This window comes from Myotis daubentonii, chromosome 17, assembly GCF_963259705.1.
Source record: "Myotis daubentonii chromosome 17, mMyoDau2.1, whole genome shotgun sequence".
Lineage (NCBI taxonomy): Eukaryota > Metazoa > Chordata > Mammalia > Chiroptera > Vespertilionidae > Myotis > Myotis daubentonii.
In genome coordinates this window covers 11,017,170-11,043,517 of record NC_081856.1, presented here as the reverse complement: position 1 = coordinate 11,043,517, position 26,348 = coordinate 11,017,170, and the positions used below count along the sequence as shown (strand labels likewise).

The following is a 26,348-nucleotide window of genomic DNA, read 5'->3' as shown; positions in this document are numbered from 1 at the left end:
GTCCAAACCCAGAGAATATACAACACCAAGAGTGAACCCTAAACTATGGACTTCAGGTGATAATGATGTGTCAGTATAGGTTCATCAATTGTAATACATGTACCACTCTGGTGGGGGCATTAATAATAGAGGAGGCTATGCATGAATTTGATGGTTCTTTAAAATTTAAACATCAAATTATGCTGTAACTCAGCAATTCCACTTGTTTTAAAAATATATTTTATTGATTTTAGAGAGGAAGAGAGAAAGATAGAAACATCAATGATGAGAGAGAATCATTGATCGATTGAAACCTGCAGGCCCCCCACTGGGGATCGAGCCCACAACTCAGGCACATGCCCTTGGCCAGAATCGAACCTGGGACCCTTCAGTCCGCAGGCCGATGCTCTATCCACTGAGCCAAACCAGCCAGGGCAGCAATTCCACTTTTAAGTATATACACCAAGTAACTGAAAATAGTGACTCAATCAGATGATTGTATGCCATGTTCAATGCAGCATTTTTCTAGCCAAAATGTAGAAATAACCCAAGGTCCATCCATCACAGATGAATAAACAAAGTGTGGTACACACACAGAGGATTATTATTCAGCCATAAAAAGGAATGAAATTCTGATATATGCTACATGAATGAACCTTAAAAACATTATGCTAAATGAAATAAGGCCAAACACAAAAGGACAAGTATTGTATGATTCCACTTACTTGAAGTATCAGGAACAGGCAAATTCATAGAAACAGAAAGTGGAGTAAAGGTTATCAGGGGCTGGGGGGAGGGGAATCGAGAGTTATTGCTTAACTGTTACAGAGTTTCTGTTTGGAATGATGAATAAGTTTTGGAAATAGTGGTGATGATTTCCCAACATTATGAATATCATTAATGCAGTTGAATTTTACACTTAAAAACAGATATAATGGTAAATTTTGTTATGTGTATTTTACCACATTAAAAAAACACACTCAGTTAATACAATGCGGAGGGGAAATCACTGAAAACTACTAGTCGCAGCTAACTTTTATTTTGGATACAACCAGGAGGGGGTTCTTTTGCTCTGTCAAATAAATATACTTAAAATCTAGCAAACATCAGAGCAGAATTAAGGGCCAAGTCTAAAAAAGAGACAGGAGGGAACATTTCAATAGTTTTAACAGCTATACAAAGTTACATATTGTAAGGGAAATATAATATAAGTATATTCAATGGCTTTATACTTGTCTAATACTTGACATTTCAAATTTTGAAAATATGAAAATTATTACCAAGCAAAACTCAGACCACATTAGCAATGGTTTAAAAAAGGGAGCAATTTAATTATTATAATACAGAGCTTTAAGAAGTTTTTTAATGTGTAAAAGAAAGAACAGTTTAGTGCATTAAATTGTTACAGTCTTTACATTGCTTCTTTTAAAAAAGTTAACAGTAGTATGAAAAAGCCACCCACAAAGCCAGCTGTCTGAGAGAAGAAATCAGCGAAACGGCAGCATTTGGGAATTACTAATAAAGCTATAGTTAAAAAATGAAAAGTTTATAAAAATGAAAGCAGCATGCATATTCAAGGCTTTTTCATAACATTTTCATTAGATGTCAAACATTTAGGTAAAAACATGAGATTAATATTTATTATCCATTAAATTAGATTAAACTGGCCAAGCCCACTACATCTATCTGGTCATTCAGAAAAAACAAACAAAAACCCCCAACATTTTAAAACACAAAGCTAATTGAGCCCTGCCAGAGTGGCTTAGTTGGCTGAACATTGTCCTGTGCACCGAAAGGTTGCTGGTTCCATTCCTGGTCAGGGCATATGCCCTACAGAAGGCAACCAATTCTCTCTCTCTCTCTCTCTCTCTCTCTCTCTCTCTCTCTCTCTCCATGTCCTCAGGTGAGGAATAAAAGAAAATGAAAATAAATAAAATAAAATACAAAGCTAATTGAACTGAACATTTCTTCCATGAAAAAGCACATTTTGAAAAATGGTCCCCTAGTCACAAAAGAAAGGGTCCTTCTCAACATGAATGAACAGCACCGGTTTTTACAAGGTTTATAAGTTAGTAGGAACTTTCAGTCTCCTGAAAAGCTGACTTTTAATTCATTATGATCAGTTAAGAATTTTTTCTCTATTCACTGAAGTTATTACACAAAGTAGAATTTCACTGAAAGGTAATTCTTGAAAATTCTGATCTGACACCTGTACAAACGTTTGATTTCCATACGATTGGTATAGCATTTATTTCAGAGTTTCACCCCATCCAAATTCTAATGCCAGTTTCTTTTCCTTCTTCAGTGTTATCTTCAGTTTAATAAAAAGCAAATTCAGCTTCGAATGAAAACAAGTAACAGAAGCATTACAAGTAGTAATAGTGGTATCCATGAAAGATCTAATCATTAAGGGCCAATAATACCACAAACTCTTATTGTGCCAACATGTGTCAAAAGGCTGTATTTTCACTTACATTGAAAATGTATAAGCCCATGCATAACTTTTAATCTTCGTGCAGGGCCTGATAAACAAGACAGAAATAAATCAGGTTTTTCTTTTTCCTGTTTCCAACAATTTTTACTCTGGGAAATGTTTGGTCACTCAAAGTATAAGCTTAATAACATATCAGAGAATACAGACAATAAGGTCCATCTCACCAGATATACAGTATTACACTAGACAAAATATGAGGACAAGCTCTAGTGGTCATTAAACCCCCTCTGAATGTCCAAGAATCAGAATGTCTCCATCTTATCAGAATAAAAATGTATTAAAATTTGAGTTTTTACAAGTTGTTTTTGAATATGTTCTATTTACATTGCAGAGCTTTCACCAGCTGCAGTAGTTTAACTTTGGCACAACATAAAGTTCCATTTCTTTTGGGTACTGGATCCTATTTTTTGAGAATGTGTATGCTCCCAAAGGGTTTCAGTGTCATTAAATATTGGGCCCATTCACAGTAAATCAGACAGCTTGAGTAGAAGAATTGATTCTCCTCCAACGTTTTAGGCAACTATAAAAAAAACACACACAATAAAAAACTAAAAACTTAAAGAAAACCATACTTTAATGTTTACCTCTTTTACAAACAAAAATGAGAGAAATTAGCCATGAAAACACATCCTCTGTAATCACTCAGTAATACTGAGATCACTTCCAAATATATCTTATATAATGCACTAGATTTTGTGTGCAATTCCTATGTATGTGTTCTGCGTATACTAGATTTGCTTTAAAGACATTTTCACCTCTATGTAATAATTTTTACCTATATTATATACCTATATGAAATAATTTATTTAAAATTATTAGTAAGTATATATTTCATTGTCAGTGTCTGTAATGAACTATGAAATCTAAACTCTTGTATTTTTCTTTTTTTAACTCTTGTATTTTTTTTCTATTTATATACATCAAGTCCTCAAATAACTTTGATTGGTTCAACACCATTTTGTTATAACATGATGAGATGCTGCAGATACTTAATTCTTGCTTATATCCATTAGCCTGTGGTAAAACTGGTTTCCTTATACATTGCTTCGCTTAAAGTCACAGACCTACTGACAACATTAAGTGAGGACTTACTGTACAAGGCTGGCTTGTGCAAAAGACACACATATACAGTAATCCTCCTTATCCACGGTTTCGATTTCTGCAGCTTCAGTTACTTGTGGTCCACCACAGTCCAGAAATATTAAATGAAAAATTCCAGAAATAAACAATTCATAAGTTTTAAATTGCATGCTGTTCTGAGCAGCATGATGAAATCTCACATCATCTCCCGCCATCCTGCCCAGGACGTGAATTATCCCTCTGTCCAGCAGATCTATTCCGTATATACTACCTGCCCATTTGCCACTTAGTAGTCCTCTGGGTTATCTGATCAGTTAAGAAAGAGAGAGAGAGGGAGAGAGAGAGAGAGAGCGCAAAAGAGAGAGAGAGAGAGAGAAAGGGAGAGAGAGAGACCACATTCATATAACTTTTATTACAGTACTAGAGGCCCAGTGTACAAATTTATGCATTAGTGGGGTCCCTTGGCCTGGCCTACAGGATTAGGCTGAAACCGGCTCTCTGACATCCTCCAAGGGGTCCCGGATTGCAAGAGGATGCAGGCCAGGCCGAGGGACCCCACCGGTGCACTATTGGCCAGCCAGGGAGGGACCGCGGGAGGGCTCTAGGGCGTGTCCAGCCTGTCTCGCTCAGTCCCCATCGGCCGGACCCCAGCAGCAAGCTAACCTACCAGTTAGAGCGTCTGCCCCCCAGGTAGTCAGTGCACGTCATAGTGACTGGTTGACCGGTCGACTGTCTGACCCCTGGTGGTCAGTGTACATCATAGTGAGCGGTTGAGCAGCCTTAGCATATCATTAGCATATTACGCTTTGATTGGTTGAACGGCTGACCAGCCGACCGGACACTTAGCATATTAGGCTTTTATTATATAGGATATTATAATTGTTCTATTTTATTAGTTATTATTGTTAATCTCTTACTGTGCCTAATTTATAAATTAGGCTTTATCATAGGTACGTACATATAGGAAAAAACATAGTTTATAAGGGGCTTGGTACTATCTGCGGTTTCAGCATCCACTGAGGGTCTTGGAACATATCCCGGAAGGATAAGGGGGTACTACTGTATATTACTTTTTGCAATAACTACTTTGGAAAGGTTTTGGTTCCTTTTTTTCGTAAGTTGAACTATATTTAAATGAAAAAGTAACTATTGAGAGGAAACTTAAGGTGAATCCTTTTGTAGGATAAAAACTTAATTTGTTAAGCCAATAATTTGTTGATTAATGTCTTTATAATTTCAGACTTTTGCATATTTTAAGAGCAAGGCAAGTTTGTATATGTACCACAAAAGTACACATAAAACATATATGACACAATTTTTGAAAACTGTGGCTTTGTGTGAATTTTTTAATCATAGTACCTATTTAAGTATTAATATAAGAATTATCCACACAAACTTAAAGTAAGGTCAAACTAAATTATATAAAAGTTCACATTAGTTTTAGAAGACTGCAATTCCCCCAAAAATCACTGCAGAGGTTACTACAACAATTCATTGCGGCAAAAATTTTGTTGTTTTAATCTTGGCTGAGTGCACATTCTTGTGTCTAGCAATAAAAAAAAAAAAAAGGCAGCCTGTTAAAAATATTTTATGCATCTGGGTCAGAAGAAAGCCTGTCCTGAAGAGTTCCGACATTAGGAAATGGAGGACTGCCTCAGGATAAAGCTGTACAAAACTATTTAACTTCTTGTAACCTACAATACAGTTTGTTCTATAACCTGAGTGAGATTTATTCAAAAGTAGGTGCATTTTTAGTGTCATCTTTTTCTCTGCCTGAAAAAAAAAATGTTCATGAAAAGAAAACTTGGAAAAGGATTGCTAAACAGTAAGAATAGTGTCTGGGACATAGCTCTCTATAAGCAATTGTTATAACAAAATAAATAAAACCATGAAGGAAGATGTGGAGGAATGAAGGAGATACTGTGCAGAAAAAGAGAGGATAAAAGTAGAGGCTGGGATAGGGATGCAAAAAGCTAAGGAAATACATAAATATGCTCATATCATCATAAGAGTCTATGCCTTGTTCCCTCCCTTACAGTCTGACAACACTGCAGTGATTTCAGATAACAAGATGCTTCTGGACTACTGATAGACATATACAAACATTTCATGACAACTGCATTGTATAGTTTTATCCTGGAACGCTCAAAAACTGAGAGTAAAGAATAGAACAATGCTACTGAATTCCAAAAGTAGTAAGAATTAAAGTTCTAACTCCAAACCAGATATGTGATTTGCAACTACAGTGACGTTTTAATTAATCCAACCTATAAAAGAATGAAGATTTAAGGAATATGCCAAACCTTTACATTTAAAGCATATTTACTTGCACTTTTATGACTACAGAGAGATACTTTTTACTAAATACAGCATTTTTGCTGGTAGCAGGTTTGTTTTATATCAAAGAATGAAAAGACATTTTAGGCAATTGAGTTAATTTAATATCAAACTTGTTGTTTACCTTTTGATCTCTAAAACAGAAATAATTTATATTACAGTTTTTAAAAACAGATGCCACCCAAGTAAACATGGAATTTATATATGGCCTAAAATAGAGCTTTGGCTTTTAATAGAAAAAATATTGAGTTATTTTTAATACATAAAGCATTTTAAACTTTAGTTAAAAATCTAGCCGAAACCGGTTTGGCTCAGTGGATAGAGCATCAGCCTGTGGACTGAGGGGTCCCAGGTTCGATTCCGGTCAAGGGCATGTACCTGGGCTGCGGACACATCCCCAGTGGGAGATGTGCAGGAGGCGGCTGATCGATGTTTCTCTCCCATCGATGTTTCTAACTCTCTATCTCTCTCTCTTCCTCTCTGTAAAAAATCAATAAAATATATTTTTTTAAAAAAACTAAGAGTTTGGGGGGTAATACAATGAAAGAAAAAGATACCGTTTTCACCTAGTTTCCTGAAACTGAGCAATCCTCACCCCTGTGGCAAGTCTTTCCTTCAGTATACTTTCCCCCTTCTTTTTAGTTTTTGTTTTTTAATTCTTTCCTTAAATAGGCAAAAAATGAAGCTTTAGTGAAGGAGGGTTACAAAAACTACATTTTAGTTATCTTTAGTATTTGTGAATTCCCTCAGACCCACCAGTCTCCCTTCTTAGAAAACGGGTAACTTTCCCTTAAAACAAAGTAAAAAACATTAAACTCTACATATTAAACAGAACAATCATAATCATCAGACTATACGTGCTAATCATATATTTCTTGGCTATACTTGTAGTACCTAGTTCTCTTATTAGGTAAAAGAAAAACTACTTAAGAAAAAAACTATCAAAAGTGGAGATGACAGATACCAGGTGGATGTTCTAAATGTGTGTGGTTGATAAATATATGCTTGGATTAAAAACTTACATTTCAGTCATCTGATTTAGAAAGCTTCCGCTTCACATGTTGTGGGGGTTCCCAGGTGTCACTATCATCTGTTTCTTCTTCATCCTCTTCCTGATCGTCAATAACTTCATCTTCCTCCTCATTTTCCTCAAATAACTCTATACCTAACTCTGATCTTCTCTGTCTTTCGGCAAACCACTCTCTGACCTGCTCATAGCCCATGTGTGATTTGTTAACAAGTTCGTCCAGGTCTTGCTCATTAAGAAATTTGTGCTTCAGGTAATAATCCTTAAGTATTGCAGTTCCAGTTTTAAATTTTATGAGTGACGCCCCCCTGTCCCAGTTGTTCATTCTCTTGCCTCCTCTAGGCCGCCCACGTGGCCTTCCTCTTCCCCTTCCTTTGGGTCTCCCTCTCCCCCTTCTCCTAAGGGAAGACAGACCATTCATACCACTTGAATTGGAGCTTTGATAGTAGTAGTACCATTTTAAGTTTCCATTTTTCCAAGCATAACGGGTGTCCCCAAACCAACTAACTATGTCTGGTCTAGCAAGCCCGCTTTCTTTGGCCAACTTGTCATACTCTTCTGGTGACGGCCACTGGGATCGGACAAATGCGCTTTTGAGCATGTGCAATTGCTCAGGTGTTTTTTTACATATCTTGCCTGCACTCCCTGCCTTAGGTGCACCAGATTCATCTCCAGGAGAAGCTTCTCCCGCTTCTTCTTTGGAACTACCTGCATTAGTTTCATCTACTTCCATTTTCTCTTCCTTTAAAGCTTTTGATTTCTTCTTCTCTGTAAACCAAGCATCAATTTCTCTCCTGGTCAGTTTGGTTTGCGCTCTTAACCTATTTAATTCTTCATCTGTCAGTACGGAGTTGCTGAGAAAACTGGCCTGAAGGGCCTGGAGCTGCTCTGCCGTCTTCTCTTTAAACTTTTGGGGAGTAAAGTCGGGGAAAGGATGCCAGGACTGTTTATGCTGTGAAGTGACAGCAGTTGGGGATTCCGTGGTTTCATCACTGGAGTCTATAATAATGGGAGTGGAGGAATCGTTGTTGAGATGTAAGCACTGATTACTCTTTGAATTTCTCTGGTTGTACCTCGTGTCGCTAAACCATTTTTTAATCTCTCCTTTTGTCAAGCCTGTGATTTTCATAAGTCTGCTAATTTCTGAGTCATGAGGAAACTGATTTTTAAGGTAGCTGACTTTTAATTCTGCCAGTTGCTCTTTAGTCTTTTTTGCCCGAATGCCAAATGAATCGGGGTTTGCCAGTGCAGTTTCGTGTTTGACAGGCTGAGAAGGTGGGACTGCTGTTGGGACTGCTGTTGGGACTGCTGCTGGGACTGCTGCTGGGACAGCTGCTGCTGCCGCTGCTGCTGCTACTGCTGCTGGTTTTGTTTCTGCAGGAGGCTGAGCAGCAGGGGCCTGACTTTTCTGTACACTGCTTTGATTTGGCACCCCTGCCACTGTCAAGGCTATCGGTGCTGTTACCGGCAAGGTGTTTGTTCCAGCTACTTGTGTAAGAACCAGACCTGGCTGACCAACTATTTGGCATGTCTGTAAAATGGATGGTAAGCCATTACTCCCTGTGGAAATGTGTGTTGGAATAACAGTTATGGTCTGAGGTACAGTGTGTACTGTTCCATTGAATTGCTTTCTTCTTGCCTCCTCTACTTCCTCAGGAGTCCAGCTCACACCATGTTTTAGACGTTGGGCTGAAAACCATATCTTGATCTGTTCCTCTGTATATTTTGCTTGAGCGGAAAGAACAGTAATTTCTGACATGGTTGGATAAGGGAATTTTTTGTAGGTGTTAAGCAAAAGGGGGTTGTTATCCAATGCAACATTGTAGGTAGGAATGCTACTAACAGGAATTAAGACTTTGGGAATCAAATTGGAATTCTGCTGAGCTGACACAGCGGTTATCACCTGTGCTAGTCCAGGAAGAACTGCTGCCGGGGTGACTAACGTGCTGGCAGCATTTGGGTGTATTCTGTTGACAATGGAAGTACTGGTATTAGAGTCAGAAGCTGAAGAACTAGGACTTTCCACACTTTCTTCATGGTCTGGTTTGATCTCCTTCTCTTTCTCTTCAGGAACATCCTCAACTGAGTTATGATGAACTGTAATACGCTTGTTCTCCACTTTATTTTTCATCATTTTCATGATGGGAGTTTTACTGATAGGAATTCCTGAAGAAGAAACATCTGTAGATTCAGCGGGCTCTGAGTTCTCCTCTTTAACAAAACTACCATCAAAAGTCAGATCGTTTATAGTTTGTTCAAAGATTGTCTGGTTATTTCGTTTCACCATAGTCAACCTAAAATTCTCTTCTCCTGGGTGGTGCCTCAGATTATGCTCAGAAAGTGCATCATACCTTTTGGTGAGAAAATTACATTCGACACAAACGTAGGAGGAATTTAGCACTATGTTGGGATGTTCTGAATCCACATGGAAAGTAAACATATTTAGGTCTGGAGTTTGAAAAGTACAATATTTACATTCATAACCACCTTCAACTTTTTTATTTTGCTGATTGTCAGAATCCGCAGGTTCATGAACTTCTTCCTCACTCGAGACGCTCTCTGCTCTGCTGTTTTCTACAGGCGTGAGTACAGGAGGCCCTTCATCCAAATCTGATATCAACTCGAGGTCTGGATCCTGTTCACTGGCAAGGACCATGCAGGGTGTTGTTGATTTTCGCCTGCTTGCCATTCTGATGTTATGGGGGAAATCTCAGTGGTGATTAAAAAGCACTGAGGCTTAAAACTATTCAGTATTCTTCATTTGAAAACAATGGCTTTTGGTTCTTCAGGTCCGTTTTTATGCTCAACAAGTCTCATTAGCAGCTTTTTCATGGTGCAATCAAGTAAAGAATTTATTGTTGGCAGATAAAATATTGTTGAACTGCTGAAATTTTTGAAGCACAACTCCAATCACCTACATTAAAATAAATTTAAAAATGTTTTTAATGAGTGATTATGATCTTTTAAACAAATTACAGCTATATTTCACTTATATGAAGTTGTTGGATAGCTCAGTTATAAAGATCTAAAATGAGATCAAAACCAGGAAAAAAAGTCCTCTAAGGATTAAAATAGATGTCTCCAAACCAACTCACTGAAGGTCACGTACTATATTCATGGGTCAGCCCACAGGCTTATTTGGATTTCTCAGCTAGCTATATATTGGAAGGGATGTTGGGGAACAAGTTTGCTTTGCCAAGAGTACTACCAATGTGAAAGGATAATCTGTTAACAAGGGAGAAGCTTTAAAACTATAAAAAGCAGTCACAGATACTCAGAGACTATGGCAATTAAATGTATAAGAAATTCAATCCATCAGTTATGCCTGGTCCTACTGGTCCTTCTCATCATCCCAAAAGCATGCCCAAGTATGGCAAAGAAGCAAAGATACAATACGTATGATCAAAGTTTTAGAAACACTATATTTAATCATTTTTTTAAAAATATTTTATTGATTTTTTACAGAGAGGAAGGGACAGAGAGTTAGAAACATCGATGAGAGAGAAACATTGATCAGCTGCCTCCTGCACACCTACTGGGAAGTGTGCCCGCAACCAAGGTACATGCCCTTGACTGGAATCGAACCTGGGACCTTTCAGTCCGCAGGCCGATGCTCTATCCACTGAGCCAAACCAGTTAGGGCAATTTAATCATTTTCCACAGTGCTGCTAGAATTTATAAAACACATCTAATCATATCAGTCTTCTGACTTAAAATTTATGAAAGAATAAAGTCAAACTCGAAGCCACACAGAGTTCCCGTCACAACCTGGCCCTTCCTTCAGTCTCCTGACTCCGATTTCTATATGCTTTAAGCCCAGCAGAAATGATTGCTGTGCCAGGGACCCTCCATGCAGGCCAGCCCTTATCCCAGAGCACATGTTGTGCACTTGGTGGGATGATCTCTCTGTCTGCCTGACAGTTCACCCTCCTCCCTGGTTTATTTTCTAGTCTAGTATTGACTATGTTGTAGTAGAGAAATATTACATTTCTGTCCCACAACATAGTCCTCATCATAGATGTGTGTGTCATTATTTCTTCTTTTCTTAAGTGATAGCTTTTCCTATATAATAAAAGGGTAATATGCAAATTTACCAAACAACAAAACAACCAGTCGTTATGATGCGCACTGACCAACAGGGGCAGACACTCAACACAGGAGTTGCCCCCTGGTGGTTAGTGCGCTCCCACAGGGGGAGCGCTGCTCAGCCAGAAGCCCCAAGGGCTCCCTGACTGTGAGAGGGTGCAGGCCAGACTGAGGGACCCCACCCCAACCCTGAGTGCATGAATGTTGTGCCCCAGACCTCTAGTTGAGATATAACAAAGCCCCTGAAACTCTGGATGAAACCAATGAACTTTATATCTTTAACCTAAAGTTCTCCCAAGGTGTCTTGGCAATCTCATTCATTTCTATATCCTCTTTGCATGTAAGAAGCCAGGAAGTGGGGACTCACTAAATGTTTATTAACTGAATAAGAATGAATAGGAAAACAGTCCTACAAAACTCCACCTGCCATGAGGGCATCACGTGAGAAAACAGTTCCTGAAACTCATAAGAATGATCTTAAATCATCAAGAAAAAGTGTATTATATTCATACAAATACATTTAAATGTTTCAAAATTTTGATGCTAAATCAGTTAAAGTTGATGGGTTTCTGAAGTCTACAAGAAATAAAAAATGAATAAAATGAGTAAGGGGTCTTATTCTTTACCACAAATTGGAGCTATTCATTTACTAGCATGATCCATGTCCTAGCTGAACTGAGGAGAAAAAGTTTACTTCCAAGATTATAAAGCAAAACCAGTTCTCTATGAGGAGATGCACTGACTCAGGAAAGGGAGAAACATTTTTAGGAAACAGAGCTGTCCAAAGAGAGAATGCCCTGCTTTTGAAGGCGGTAAGAACCTCCTCCCTGAGATTATTCAAATACATACTACAATTCCTTTGATGGGTCTAAGCAGCAGATGGAAAGTTGTACTAAATGCCCCTTGTTCCCTGAGTTCCAATTATTACAATTAGTAATAATTGTAGTGACAATAATCCAATTCTCTATTCACAAAGATGTCATTCGTTCTTTTTCTATAAAATTTCTTTGATTTCTAAGGGAATATAAAGAAATCTGAAATTGCAAACTATTTCTTAACTAAATGATATAAACTAAGCTAATGCCATCTTCCCTATTCAATTCAATAGGGACACCACTATTTTGTTCCAAGTGTTAGCATAGCTGTTTGATTTTGATTTTTTTTTATTTTTTTTTTTGTCATTAAAAACAGGGAATTCCTGCCCTAGCTGATTTGGCTCAATGGATAGAGTGTCAGCCTGCGGACTGAAGGATCCCAGGTTCGATTCCCTTCCTCTCTCTCTCTCTCTCTCTCTCTCTCTCTCTCTCTCTCCCCGAACTTAATCATCTGACAATCCACACAAATGGAATGAAAAAGCAGAGAAGGGGTAAAAATACAGAATAAGCAATTCTATGGTGTGATTCCAACTCATCTCCTTTGTCATTAAAGTGCAGTAGGGCTGGGACAGGGAAATTGCCATACAGAAATCACTGTTAGCTGACAGACATCTTATCCTCTATTTGAAGGTTAACTGGAAACAGAACGCGAAATCAATTTGGGGAACCTTGCACTATTTACCTGTTAAAGGGGGTTAGAGTTCAGTTGCACAACTGAAAGTGAAGTGGCTTTGCAATTAAAACACAATTAAAGTGAAGTCTGCCAATAAAGGAAAAATTATGTGCTAAAAGCATCCAGCATCGTAAATATAATTATGTTTGAAAACTATTTTCAGTTAACCTTTCAGTAGAGAAATATGTGAAAAAATAATTGATCAATCGTTATACTACCATTAAAAATGATAATCAAGCCCTAGCTGGTTTGGCTCAGTGTATAGAGTGTGGGCCTGGGTACTGAAGGGTCCCGGGTTCAATTCCAGCCAAGGGCACATGCCCGGGTTGTGGGCTAGATCCCCAGTAGGGGGTGTGCAGAAGGCAGCCAATCAATGATTCTCTCTCATCACTGATGTGTCTATCTCTCTCTCCCTTCCTCTCTGAAATCAATAAAAATATATTTTAAAAAATGATAATCAAAATTGTAGTTAAGAAATATAAAAAATTATCCATTTACATGTGGACAAAGACTAGAGAATATAAAAAATAACATTTTCATGAAACAGATAAAATTTGTGTATGGTATTTACAAGTTTTCTTTAATATTGTTATAACATTGCTTTAGTTGTATAAAATATAACAAACAATGGTTTTAAGGCCTTAAAATTGCAAATAAATAAAAGTACTTGTATGGTCATTTCTGTATAGCATTCAGGTGTATTCCAGATATTTTTTGGAGCTCCTGCCCCAGGTCTGGAAGTCAGACTGGTTCTAAGAACCCCCAAGAGCACCCATAATCTCCAGGGTGTAGATCTGGGCGAAGCCAATTTCCATGGTCCTAGCTGCATCCTGCTCTTTTCCTGAGGGTAAGCTGCTCCTTAATCAATTCATGATCTTAAACTCGTCAAAATTATCACAACAAAGTTTCTCTCCAGAAAAGCATTTAATGAAAGCAAAATTTATTTCATCACAGTATAAAAATTTTGGACAATTCTAATAGCAATTCTTCTTACATGGTCAGAAAGAATGTCTGTTTAGCTCTCCCCAGGGACCAGCAAAGTGCCTATCAAGGCCCCAATAATATTTGCTGAAAAAACCCCACTTTTAAAACATATCTGTATTGTATATTATAACATACATTTTATTTCACTAAACACTCATTTACAGAGGAGCTATAAAAAAACAACTGTGCTTGCTTTATGGTAGATTACTTTCAATGGTAAAATCCTTACTAATGAGATTACCAGTCATTAAAATATTAAAACATTCTTGATTATCAAACATCCAAACATCCTACCTAATAAAATAGCGCAATGAATATTCAACAAATATTTACCAACATCCATAATTCTGTTGTAACAAATCAGTTTTATGCATGAACAGTGTATATCTAAATATGTGGTCTATCTCAGATTGAAACAAGGGAGATAAATTCATTCAAAAATTAGTCTTTACAAGAAAGCAAATGCAAATTTGAACGTGGAATCATTATTTCTGTTCCAAGAGAAAACTATACTTTAATGGTGTTACATTTTTAAAGAGTTTAAAATATAAGTTGTCAATGGTATGCACTATAAAAAGTGAGTGGATTGTTTCAAATTGTATACTTAGTACTAAATAAATAAATAAAAGTCCAACGTTGTTTATAATTAAGCAGAGTCATAGCTACACTGAATTTTCCAAGCCTTTATTTTTTTGGCTGTCTTATACTTCAAATTAAATGATTAACAGATAGCAGTTTATTGGCCTAGTTAGCCACAAAAGCATGTTATTTTGGTAAAGTTTTATGTGAATAAAAACAAACTTTGTTTTTTATACCAATTCTGGGTCAAATAAGAACATTTAGAAGATAACTATAATTTTTAAGGATCATGTTAGTTTTGACCTAGTACCAACTTAATAAAACTGTTCTTAGGGTGGCTAAAGTACACCAACTGAGAATCCTTTGGACTAAATATTCATACATACAGTGAAAAATTTTTTGAACTCTGTATTTTACTTAGTTTCACTTCTCCCTCTTGGAGTCAGAGTTCTGTTTAGCCAGCTGAAAATACTTATTTTTACATGTTTGTATTCAAACCAGAAGTCAGAAATCCATCAAAATCACAAAATGCCTGAAATAATACTAGGAACAAAGAATAATAGGACCACATTAAAACAAAGGATATCTACCATGTTAAAAAAAAAAGTCTAAAAGGATATTTTTTAATAAAAAACAAGCAAAAAAAGTTTAGCCTTTACACACTTTAGGCATTTTTTAAAGCTAAAATGTAAAAATATTCAGGAACAGCAATTATTTTTTAAAATTAAGTGAGAAATTTGACAACCCAAATTTGTACCCACAACAAATGTTTTTTAAAATTTCTGTAACCTAGAATTATTAAGTAAATTTCCAAAGTGGTCTCAAGACAATCAAAATTCAAGTATTACGATGAATATAGACAGGAATGAATATGACAAAAATGAAAGCATCTAAGAAATTATGACCAAAGATAATCTAATTTCAGAAGATCCCTTTGTTGATGCTAATTAAGGCTTAAAGGTTTAGTAACTCTATCCTCTTTCCTGTTTTTTTCCACCTGAGAAAGCTGACCTTAATACTGCTAACGATTAAAGGAAGAGTCCAAGCTGGACAGATTTCTCTGGCAAGCTCTGCCCCCAGATTTGAGGAGTGAAATGTCTTTTTGAAAGGTCTCCAGGACACTAACATCCTGGTTTGCTGCCTTCTCCTGGGATGTCAGTAGGTATGTAACATATTGAGAGTGATATAGAAACTAGAACTATAATGAAATCTCCTATCTTTGTTACTTAAGTTTGTATGATCCAAAAGTAATTTTCTGCTGAAATAGCTTTCCCCTTCTTTTCTCAAGTCTTTCAAAGCCAGTCTAACACACAGTCTAACACAAGAATGCTATTCTTGATTCCAAGTGAGATTATCATCAAGAGGCTGAAAAACCATTCATCTGTCTGTTATCTCTTCCCTGGATAAAATATAGTAGTTGTTACCTATTTCCCTCAGGATATAATCATTCAATTTTTTAAAATATTTTGAAATATAATAGAAATTAGATTGGCAATGTCAACTTGTAAGAACTCAATTTTTAAAATTAAAAGTGAACCACCATATTAATGGTCATGTAAGCTTTCTTAGTACTTTCAGGAATCATCTAAAATAACAATTGAACTAAAGTATAAATATTTCAAACAATATACTATATAATCTAATGCTTCTTATAAAAGCAATATATATCAGGTAAATAAAATATACATGTAATTATGTAAAAATCTATTTGAATATTTAAATAAGGGTATATTTAACCTATATTATTTAACTTTTAATATCCTAATTTTATCATTATAAGTTAACTATTATTACTAGACTATATATTGAAAATATATTTCAGGAGTTGTTCATGAAGCATTTTTCTGGATATAGGCAAAAAAACAGTAACATTTCTGGATCAATTTCCCCATACGAAACATCTCTGCCCTCATAACCTTCATTTGTCTTGTTACCACTGTTACCATAGCACCTAAGATAGTGCCTGAAACAAAGGATTTCAGCAAATATCAATTAAAAATCAATTATAAATATAGCACATAGATGTATTATGACGTATGATGCTGTTTCCATTAAAATTGAAGCAGCCAATCTTCCTATATTTTTAAAGTTTGAATGTACATTTCTTACAAAAGTGTTAGGAATATATCTGTGTTCATTTAAAAAAAGCTTTTAAAACTTGAGCCAAAGAGAGTGTCATGGGATCTAAAGGGAGCACATTCAGTACCCGCGTTTTACGTTATCAAAACATCGGAACACATACTTGCCATAGCTTCCTCAGCATTCTGTGCTCTGACACGGAAGGGTGTCCCTTCAAATTAGGTGTTTAGCTCAGGCCATCATTACCGACAGGTCCAAAGTACCTATCTGCCATCTCCTACAAAAAAAGTAATATCACTTTATTATTCTAGAGATGATGATGCAGTCTTAGGAAACTTTAAAGTTTATGCCTTGGCTTTTTAAAAAATAAATGTAACTTTGAAAAAAAGTTAATTTCCTCATAGAAACTTTAAAAGAATTATCTAAATGCCAAATCCAATATTAGTAAGAAACACAAAAATTGAAAACTACACTTTAAAAAATTCTATATTATGTAAAACAACCAAGTCACTGTGATACTGTTTTCAATGAAAATGTTCAAAATGTGAATATATGCAGAATATACTAGGAAAGCTAAGATTAAGAAATTGGGAATTGTAAAAATTTACCACACAGAAGTTCTGTGGGGGGGGGCGGGGGTGTAAATTAAGATTAATGCCTACTCATTAAAGCCAGCTTATTCTAGCACTGTTTGTTATGCTGAAAGGTTTAAAATTTGTTAAATGTTGAAACAGAATAAAATATTTTAAAAGCCCGGGCAATAATCAATTTTCCATTTCAAAAGTTATGAAAGACAACTTAAACTAAGAGTTGAAAAGAGGTATATGTTTCTATGTTTACACAGAAACATAGATATTTGGCAAATATCTGCATCCTAATTTACTGTGTATTAAGTGGAATGAAGTGGGTTATTAATACTGGCAATAAGCCAGTATTACTTAAATAAACCACTGGTACTCCTAAACATGTAGTATCTAATAGAATGACTGGCGTTTAACTATTTCATTTTTGCAAGAAAGCTACAGACCAAATGGCTTTTTAATCAATGCACTGTGAACCATTCAATTGTAAAAACAAACTGGAAATCGTTCTCTCTCCTTTATTTTTATTTTTATTTTTTTGTCAATCCTCACTAGAGGATATTTTCCCATTTATTTTTAGGAGTGGAAGCAAGGGGGAGACACACAGAGAGAAACATGGATATGAGAAAGGTACATTGATAGGTTGCCTCCCCCTTCGTCTGGACGAGGGCCGGGTATCCAGCCTACAACTGAGACATGGACCCTTCAGTCCACAGGCCCATGCTCCATCCACTGAGCCAAACCAGCCAGAGCGAAATCATTCTCTGAAAACTCAGATTTGTGTCCAAATGTCGTATATTACTCAGAGTTAAGCCAATCACGAAAATTTAATAAAAGCTGTAATTGTTTCTGTTTATTAAATAACAGGAAATAATGCTTTTGAAGGGTTGAATCATTTTTGTTGTTTCTTTAAGCACTGAAGCTCTGTAACCATAGTGAATGAATATTTAGGAAGATGATTTCCCCCAAATGCCTTATCCTTTGATTCTTGCTATTATTATATACACATTTACAAAGAGCCCTCTTAAGTCAAGAAATAATGTAGTCTGGCAAGTGTGGCTCAGTGGTTGAGCGCCTATGAACTAGGTCACGGTTCGATTCCTGGTCAGGGCACATGCCTGGGTGGCAGGCTCAATCCCCAGTGGGAGGCATGCAGGAGGCATCAATGATTCTCTCTCATCATTGATGTTTCTCTCTCTCCTTCTCCCTTCCTCTCTGAAATCAATAAAAATATATATTTTAAAAAAGAAATAATGTAAATCCTCTAGTAAAATACTTCTAGGTAAAGTTAAAGCTTGGACTGAATAGTTACACTATTTTCATGAAAAGCAAAATAGCATTTTCCTGGTGAGTGCAGTGGAGCATCCTGTTACCCCTGCAGCCTGGGATTCTACAGTTTCTTCTCTGGTATCTCCTCGTTCCACCTCTCCTTAGCCATCCACCTACAGGATGTCAACTAGAGGAGAAGATAGGAAACAGCTGCCAAAGAGGGGAGGTTATTTTCCAAAATGAATTATTAATGTTATAGGAAATTGGTGACCTATTTGAATCCACTCTTAAATCACACAGTAATTGCAAGATGTTTTATCGAATGGGAGTCTCTTGAGAATAGCTGCCAAGACATGAGAAGGCACCAGGCAACTAGAGGAGCAACAAATGAGCTGCTCAATAGTTCCGGATGAAAAGCATACTTGCCTGATGTTATTTCAGTTCCTGAAACTGGGATTACTTTAGAACAATTCTCTCTAATACCCAGTATCTTATAATAGTACCTATTTAATAGGATTGCTTTGAGGACTGAAAGAAATAACACATGTAAAGTGTTTAGAATATTTCCTGGCATTAGTAAGTCCACAGTTATATTTTCTGACTTTTATTTAAGTATTAACTTTAATTTATAGCACAAAGGAAGTCTTTGTTTAAAATTTGTTAAATGTTGAAACAGTATAACATATTTTAAAAGCCCAGGCAATAATCAATTTCCCATTTCATACCTTTCAGCATATCAAGCAATGCTAGAATAAGCTGGCTTTAATAAGTAGACATTAATCAATCGTAATTTACACCGCCCCACCCCGACATATCCATACTTTCTCTGACCTTCAAGAAGAATCATTTGTCTAAAAACATTTTAGGGGGTATTTCATAGAACTAACAAGCCTCTGATATAAAAAAAAATTATCATAGTAATCAAGAGAAATTGTTCTCTTTTCACCATCCCTCACTCCCAAGTACGGTCCATGCCCAGAAAAATTTTAAAAAATGTCTTTTTGACAATATTAAAGGTAAAGGAAACACTTATATAGAAGAAAAACATAGTTATGAGTGAAATATTTAGAAACATCAGAATCTTTCTATCTCCTTTCATTCCTCTCAATAACCCAAAAAGGGAAAGATCTTTAGGAAGGGGAAAAGAGAATCAGGAATCCTGTGGGAAATATGAATCACTGAAATTGACAAGTTATTTTATTTAAAATTCTGAATATGTATATGATATGTCTACCACATCAGTGTTTCAATTTTCTTAGAAAAGCTTTGATGTTTTAAAAAAATCTAAGTCTAGCCCTAGGTGGCTTGGCTCAGTGGATAGAGCATCGGCCTGCAGACCAAAGGGTCCCGGGTTCAATTCTGGTCAAGGACACGTACCTTGTTTGCAGGTTCCTTCCAGGTTTGTACAGGAGGCAACCAATCGATGTGTTTCTCTCACATTGATGTTCCTGTCTTTCCCTCTCTCTTTCATTCTCCCTAAAAGTCAATGGAAAAATATCCTTGGGCAAGGATTAACAACAAAAATAAATAAATAAAAATTTAAATCTAGCCCTGGCTGGTGTGGCTCAGTTGGTTGGACGTCATCTCCCCATGTATGGGACGGTTGCTAGTTGATTCCCCATCAGAGCATATGCCCAGGTTGTGAGCTCCATCCAGTCTCGTAGAGGAGGCAGCGATTGATGTTTCACTCTTACATTGATGTTTCTCTCTCTCTCCCTCTCCTTCTTTCTCCCTAAAAATCAATTTAAAAAATCTAAACCTAAAAACTGAAAACAAAAATCTTGCATAAACTATGATTTGCTCAATTTTAACTCCCTTGAATAAATGTAATTCTTAAACTGCTCACATACAATTCTTTTTCAAAGTATATCATTATATTTGTTTAGGCCAAAGGTGTATAAGACCATCCATATACTCTTAAATACATTACGGAATACTGGTGACATAAACTACAAAGATTAAGTATTCTTTAAGACCAAAACATGGCAACTACCTAAAAATATTACATAATTACTTTAAAAATTAACTGTATAAAATACAGACCTCCAAATGTAAACTCAAATATATATCCTGATTAGTAATCAGCAGCTTCGGTCATGCAAGTCTGGCTAACTCATGACTACACTGTCAATATTCAAATAGAGTCTCTTTTTTTAAAAGTGTATTTTATTGATTTTACAGAGAGGAAAGGAGAGGAATAGAAAGTTAGAAACATCAATGAAAAACACTGATCAGCTGCCTCCTGCACGCCCCCTACCGGGGATTAAGCCTGCAACCAAGATACATGCCCTTGACCAGAATCGACCCCAGGACCCTTCAGTCTGAAGGCCGATGTTCTATCCACTGAGCCAAACAGGTCAGGGCTCAAATAAAGTCTTTTGAGCCCAAATCCACAATGCTACAATGTACATTAAAAGGTTATTTCCTCAGCCACATTTGCTATCATTTTAATAGTTTAAAGGTACTTCTATTTAAGAATAAAGCTATAATTTAAAGCAAGCATGTCAAACTCAAAGGCTAACACAGGCCAAATAAACAAGGTTTAAGTTTATGTGGGCCACAAAAAAACAAAAGCTTCAATTTTCATAGAAATGTAGTTTTATTTCAATAGAGACATGCTGAATAAATACAAAGGGCTGAAATAAATGAGTACTCGTTAACATAAAATAATAGAACATTTTAATAAAAATATTTTTCTTGAACATTAACTTATTATACACTGAATAGCTGCACAAATTAATAAGCGTAACGCAAATAAGCCTATTTTTCTTGTTCTCTGAAAGTGAAATATTTCCTGTTGCGCACACCAAACAAGTCAGTACAAGACTAATGACGTGGCATTCGGCTGCTAAAATATTCGCTGCTGGTATTAGTGGAGAGAAATGGTGCGCCTGCGCGTAAGGCTAAGGCGCGTAAGGGAAATGAATGCAACACAATTATAGTCATCAGTCATTAGCGAATGTTGTAGTTTGTTAGTAATAATTATGTATAACAAGATATTGTAAAAATTAAGTTACAAATTTTTTATTAAAACGTATCTTGCCCTAGCCAGTTTGGCTCACTGGATAGAGCGTCAGCCTGGGGACTGAAGGGTCCCAGGTTCGATTCTGGTCAAGGGCATGTACCCTGGTTGCGGGCACATCCCCAGGGGGCAGTGTGCAGGAGACAGCTGATCGATGCTTCTCACTCATTGATGTTTCTAACTCTCTAGTCCTTTCCCTTCCTCTCAGTAAAAATCAATAAAATATATATTTTTTTAAAAAAGTATCTTACATACCATTATATTGGCTGGGCCACAAAAATATTTGTTGTGGGCTGCATATGGCCCATGGACCATGAGTTTGACATGCTTGATTTAAAGCAAAGTAGTCCCAAAATATCACATTATTGTGCCCAACCAACATTACACGAAAAAAAAAAGTATAATACATCATAACATCACCTTTTAGTCTTAATGTGAAATTTAATACAAAAGGGAGAAAGTCTCCAAAATGAACCCACCTTACCTATGCTATTAAGTTCATTAATAAAATAACTGCTGCCCGGCCAGCGTGGCTCAGTGGCTGAGCATCGGCCTACAAACCAGGAGGTCACAGTTGGATTCCCAGTCAGGGCACATGCCTGGGTTGCAGGCTTGATCCCCAGTGTGGGATGTGCAGGAGGCAGCCGATTGATCAATGATTTTCTCTCATCATCGATGTTTCTCTCTCTCTCCCTCTCCCTTCTTCTCTGACATCAATAAAAACATATTTTTTAAAAAACTGCAAAACTTGATTCACATTTATTTTTAAAAGAACTTAAAGTATCATGAAAGATGAAATAATTGATGCATCATTTATGGACTGTCCTCCAAATTCATTGAAATAATTGCTATAAGGAAAATACACCTACTAATGAGCGTTCACAGTACGGCACATTTCTACTTTCCGCCTTAGCATATTTTCAAACCATCTGGCATCAGTGCCACTCTGGTTCACCAGCCTAATCTGTTCAGAATCGAATATAAAACTAGAGCTACATGCACTTTGGGGAAACCAAAGAACAGCACACATGTAAAAAATTTTCCAAATGTGCAGCTCTAAACGAGTTTATACTTGAAATGGGTTTCTAAAAACATTTCCATTAAATACGTTCAAGCTCTTTTTTTAAAATATATTTTATTGATTTTTTACAGAGAAGAAGGGAGAGGGACAGAGAGCTAGAAACATCGATGAAAGAGATCGATCAGCTGCCTCCTGCACGCCCCCCACCGGGGGGATGTGCCCGCAACCAAGGTACATGCCCTTGACCGGATCGAACCCCGGGACCCCCCAGTCCGCAGGCCGACGCTCTATCCACTGAGCCAAACCGGTTCGGCTACGTTCAAGCTCTTTTAAAAATAAGACTGGCTCAAGAAATCTGCATGGATCATAGCTGTCATCAGTTATCCAGGTTTTTCTTTTCTTTCTCATTTTCATCCTGTTCACTAAATAAAGCACTTGAAGAGGTTCTTTTACACGACTCATTGATACATGAAATGCTATTATTTCTATATTGAAAGGACCCCACAATCTTACACTTTATTTGGCATAAAATTAGCCTGCTGAGCCCTAAAATGCTTGGAGTGACAAGAGAAACACTGAGAGGGGAAAATACTCATGAAAGCCCTTTTTCTTTTACATCCTGCACCACTTTATTGTCCTTGGCAACACTCACAGTTCTTTTGCTTAAAAATCGAGTCCAAATTGCTACTTTAAGAAATCAAACCTATGTCTCAACTAGAGTCAGGATCTCTGTTAGCACCAACTCTCACTCATCTTCACTGCTGGCATCAAAACAAACCACTTTTTCAGGACGATTTCTCAGAAGCAAAGAGAATTCACGCAGCTCCGTACAACACAAGTTAAAGCTTCAGACAAAGACCGAGCCGCAGGGACCGACACGGCCGGCCGGCCCGGAGGCGCACTTCTGCGGGGCCCACGCGCGCAGCCTCCCCGCCCGCCGCCCGTCCCGGGAGCAGCGCCTCCTCCCGCACCGGAGCCTCCGCTCCCCAGACCTGTGACCCCCCGCCCGCTCCCGCTCCCCCCCAGACACTGCCGCTGCCGTTCGGGTCCATGATCCCAGCCCCGGCCCGTTCTGATGTCGGTACCAGTCACAGCCTCTCCTTACACCCCCCGCCCCCAGCAAGCAAAGAGCAGCCTCTCCTCGAGGTTTTCTTTCTGCCGTCTGTGTTTTTTTGTGGCGGGTTATTTATTTTGCTTTTTCTTCCTTTGGACTCATGGCTTCCTTTGCGGCTGGCGTGGGATGTCAGGACGGCGCGGTGGAATCCCCGCCCGGCCGCCCTCCCCGCCGCGCTCCTCCCCCTCCCGCCCCTCTGCGCCCCAAGCCCGACCCCGCAGCCTCGCCGCAGCCTGACCCCCCACTAACCCGGGGCACCGGCGCCTGCCCGCGCCGGGCTCTGTCCTCGCGGCTCCCATCGTGAGGGGAGGTGGGAAAGGCGCCGCGGAGACAAAGAATCGCAAACCTCTGGACCAAGAACTTCGGTGGCTGGACAGCGGGACGGGGTCTGTCCGGCCCGCAGCCCCTCTTCCTCCCCCGCGAGGATGGGGAGGCCGCCCCCCTGAGGCTGGGCTGGGAGTCCCCGGCCACCCCCAGGCTCCCGGAGGGGCCGACACCGTCTCCGTTCTCTGCCATTAACTTCGCCCTCAGCGCCAGGGCTTCCAAACGTCACCTAGTCCTTAAGGACTGGACTCCGGTCCTGCCCCGAAGTGGGGGCCTCCCCTGGAGTGGGGTACGGCCTCCCCTGAATGGGGTACGGCCTCCCCCGGAGTGGGGTACGGCCTCCCCTGGAGTGGGGTACGGCCTCCCCGACTTGCTTCCTGGGGCCCCGACCCCGTGCCGGTGCGCTCAGCTCCAGCAAGAGGCTCTCCTGACCTGAGGGAGGCCGAGCCCCGACCTCCCCGGGGACTCCCCGTAGTTCTGGGCCCCCACCCCTGCGGCGACCGCCCCCCGGAAGACCCGGCCTCCGCGGCCCCTCCACAGCCCCAAGTTGCTCAGCCCTCCCGGGCAGGGAGTGAGGTTCCTCGGGGAGCCCACCCCTCCTCCCCGGCCACAGAGACCCCGGAGGCGCGAACGAGGCGCAGGGTCGGTCCCCCGCGGCGACGCCCGGCCCTGGCAGGCCCGGTCCCTCCCCCTGGACTCCCAGCGCCGGGTCTGCCCGCCGCCCGCCGCCCGCCGCCCGCCGCCGGGCGCGCTCGGTCCCCGGGGTCTCTGCCGTGGGGCCGCCGCCTCCGTCCCGTCCGCTCGCCGTCCGCTTTCCCGGCCCGCGCGCCGGGCACGGGCTCCGCGCGGCCCGATCCCGCCCTCAGCCCCGGGGAGCCCGGCCCGCCCGCCCCGGAACCGGCAGCGCCGCTACCTGCGGGGGCCGCCGCGCCTCTCAGCGCCCCGCCGCCGCCATCTTGCATTTCCAAGCGGCGGCACTTTTCAGGGAGTCAACTCTGACCTGTGAACCCTACCCCCGGAACCGCTCGGCGGGCTCTCACGGGGCCTCGGAGCTCGGCAGGCCCCGCGGGGCGTGGGGGGCCCGCGGTTTGGGGCGGAAGGCAGCTCGGCGAGGCGCGCGCCCCGGCGGCCGGCTGTGGGGGGAGGGGCGGGCGGCGGGGGAAAGCCGGCCGAGGCGGAGCCCGCCCGCACGCGCGCCCTCGGCGCCCTGTCCCTGCTCCGCTGCCGGCTCTCGGCTCCTGAACCCGCTGCACCCTTGGGGTTCCACCGGCCTCTACGCCCAAGACGGGCTGTAGGAGCCGCCCCGCCCCTCTGTCAACAGGAGCCCCGCCCCCGCCCACAGAAGCCCCGCCTCCCCAAGGTCTCGAAGTGGCCCCGCCCCTGGCCGGCGGTCGCTCCGCCCTCTACCGCAGAAATCTGGCCTTCGCTCGGGTCCGTCCGGAAGACAGCCCCGCCTCTTGTCAGTTTCGGCCACGCCCCCTGAGCGCTCGGCCTTCCTACTGTCAGCGCTGGATCGTGAGAAATACGACAAGCCCCTTTCCCGGCGGCTGTTCTGGCCCAGCCCCGCCCCCGTAAGAGCAAGCCCCGCCCTCTGTCAATAGAAGCCCCGCCTTCCCGAGGCCAGTCTCTATTCCAGCCGATGCCTCACCGCTGGCCAACCAACGCCCCGCCTCTCCTTGCCTCCAGGGTCCCTGCTTCCACTGGCCACAGCGCTGCCCGCAAACTCCAGAAGTTTAGGTCGCCCTCACTTCGAACCGCCCTGCGGGACGGAGGCATCCTCTGTCCCCCGAAAGCCCTTCCTTCCGCGCTCCTGAGTCACCCTCCTGGAGGGCTTTCTCTGCAGGCTGTGGTCCTCAAATCCGGACCGCTCCAAGGTGAGCCAGTCCCGCAGAGGGGGCGCCCAGCCGGGGGCCAGGCTTCTGGGAAAACCAGGCAGCGTCCCCGCCCCTCCCCACTCACTTCCCCTCCACCCCGCATCATGTTTTAAATGAAGAGAAATTCAAACCAAAGCAGAGAGAAACGACTCACGCTCCAAGCTACTCTGCACAGGTTCATGGGCCTGGACGTGCGAGAACTCCGCGGTGCCTTGGCGTTCATCCCCCGCCCCCAGCCCAGCCACCGAGCCTCTGCGCCCTGACAGCAGTGCTCCGCGGAGCCCCACCAATCCTGAGAGAGGCAGTAGCTTCAAGGGGAAGCCTGATGGTCGGAATCAATGGACGGACACCAGCTTCTGTTTATTTGTATGTTTCATCTTAGGGTCCTAGAACTTGTGGAAGCATAAGCAAGCGAAGCTTCATGATCTTATAAACAGAGGTACTCAGTCTGCCATACTCAACACCTTGTATTTACAACAAAAATTTAACATCATTTTACTCTCCTGGAGTTAAGTTCATAGATAATGCAAGCTATTTACACAAATAATTTCAAGAAGTCGGTGTTCTACAAGTGAAAAATAAAAAGTCATTGATTCTAAAATGCTATACTAATATCAGTAAAAATAATAAAGCAATGTTTTTCTCTGTAAATAAATACACCAATATGAGAAATATACAGGCCAAAAACTGCCCCCATAGGATTTCAGCATATTTCCGAGGGGGCAATACTGTGCACACTGAGAAGCTCTTTTTGGGACTGATCTCTGAGGAAAGGAAATGCTTCAGATACAGAAACTCATTCTTTTGCTCATGCATTTAACAATGGTTTTTGAGCAGCAGCTTATGCCAGGCACTGACTGTGGAGGATGCAAAGGTGAGTCAGGCAGTATTACTGTCTTCAAGGAGATTACAGTCTAGTAAACAAGCAAAACAACATGAACATAAAAACA

At 40.4% G+C, this 26,348-nt stretch overlaps 1 protein-coding gene across 3 annotated transcripts; it reads right to left on the bottom strand.

Moving 5' to 3' along the window:
- Positions 1-1,284: 1,284 nt before the first annotated feature.
- On the bottom strand, positions 1,285-24,820 carry ZHX1 (zinc fingers and homeoboxes 1). 3 transcript variants are annotated; one of them, XM_059672798.1, is made up of 4 exons: positions 24,438-24,819; positions 16,357-16,470; positions 6,913-9,831; positions 1,285-2,993 (listed from the first exon to the last, which is right to left on the bottom strand). In XM_059672798.1, exon 3 carries the CDS (start codon positions 9,604-9,606, stop codon positions 6,916-6,918), a length of 2,691 nt encoding a protein of 896 aa, XP_059528781.1. In that variant the 5' UTR covers positions 9,607-9,831; positions 16,357-16,470; positions 24,438-24,819; the 3' UTR covers positions 1,285-2,993; positions 6,913-6,915. The 3 variants fall into 3 exon arrangements, with proteins under 3 accessions (XP_059528781.1, XP_059528782.1, XP_059528783.1); XM_059672799.1 differs by having other exon boundaries at positions 24,525-24,819; XM_059672800.1 differs by having other exon boundaries at positions 2,905-6,553; positions 24,438-24,820.
- Between the last annotated feature and the right edge of the window lie 1,528 nt (positions 24,821-26,348).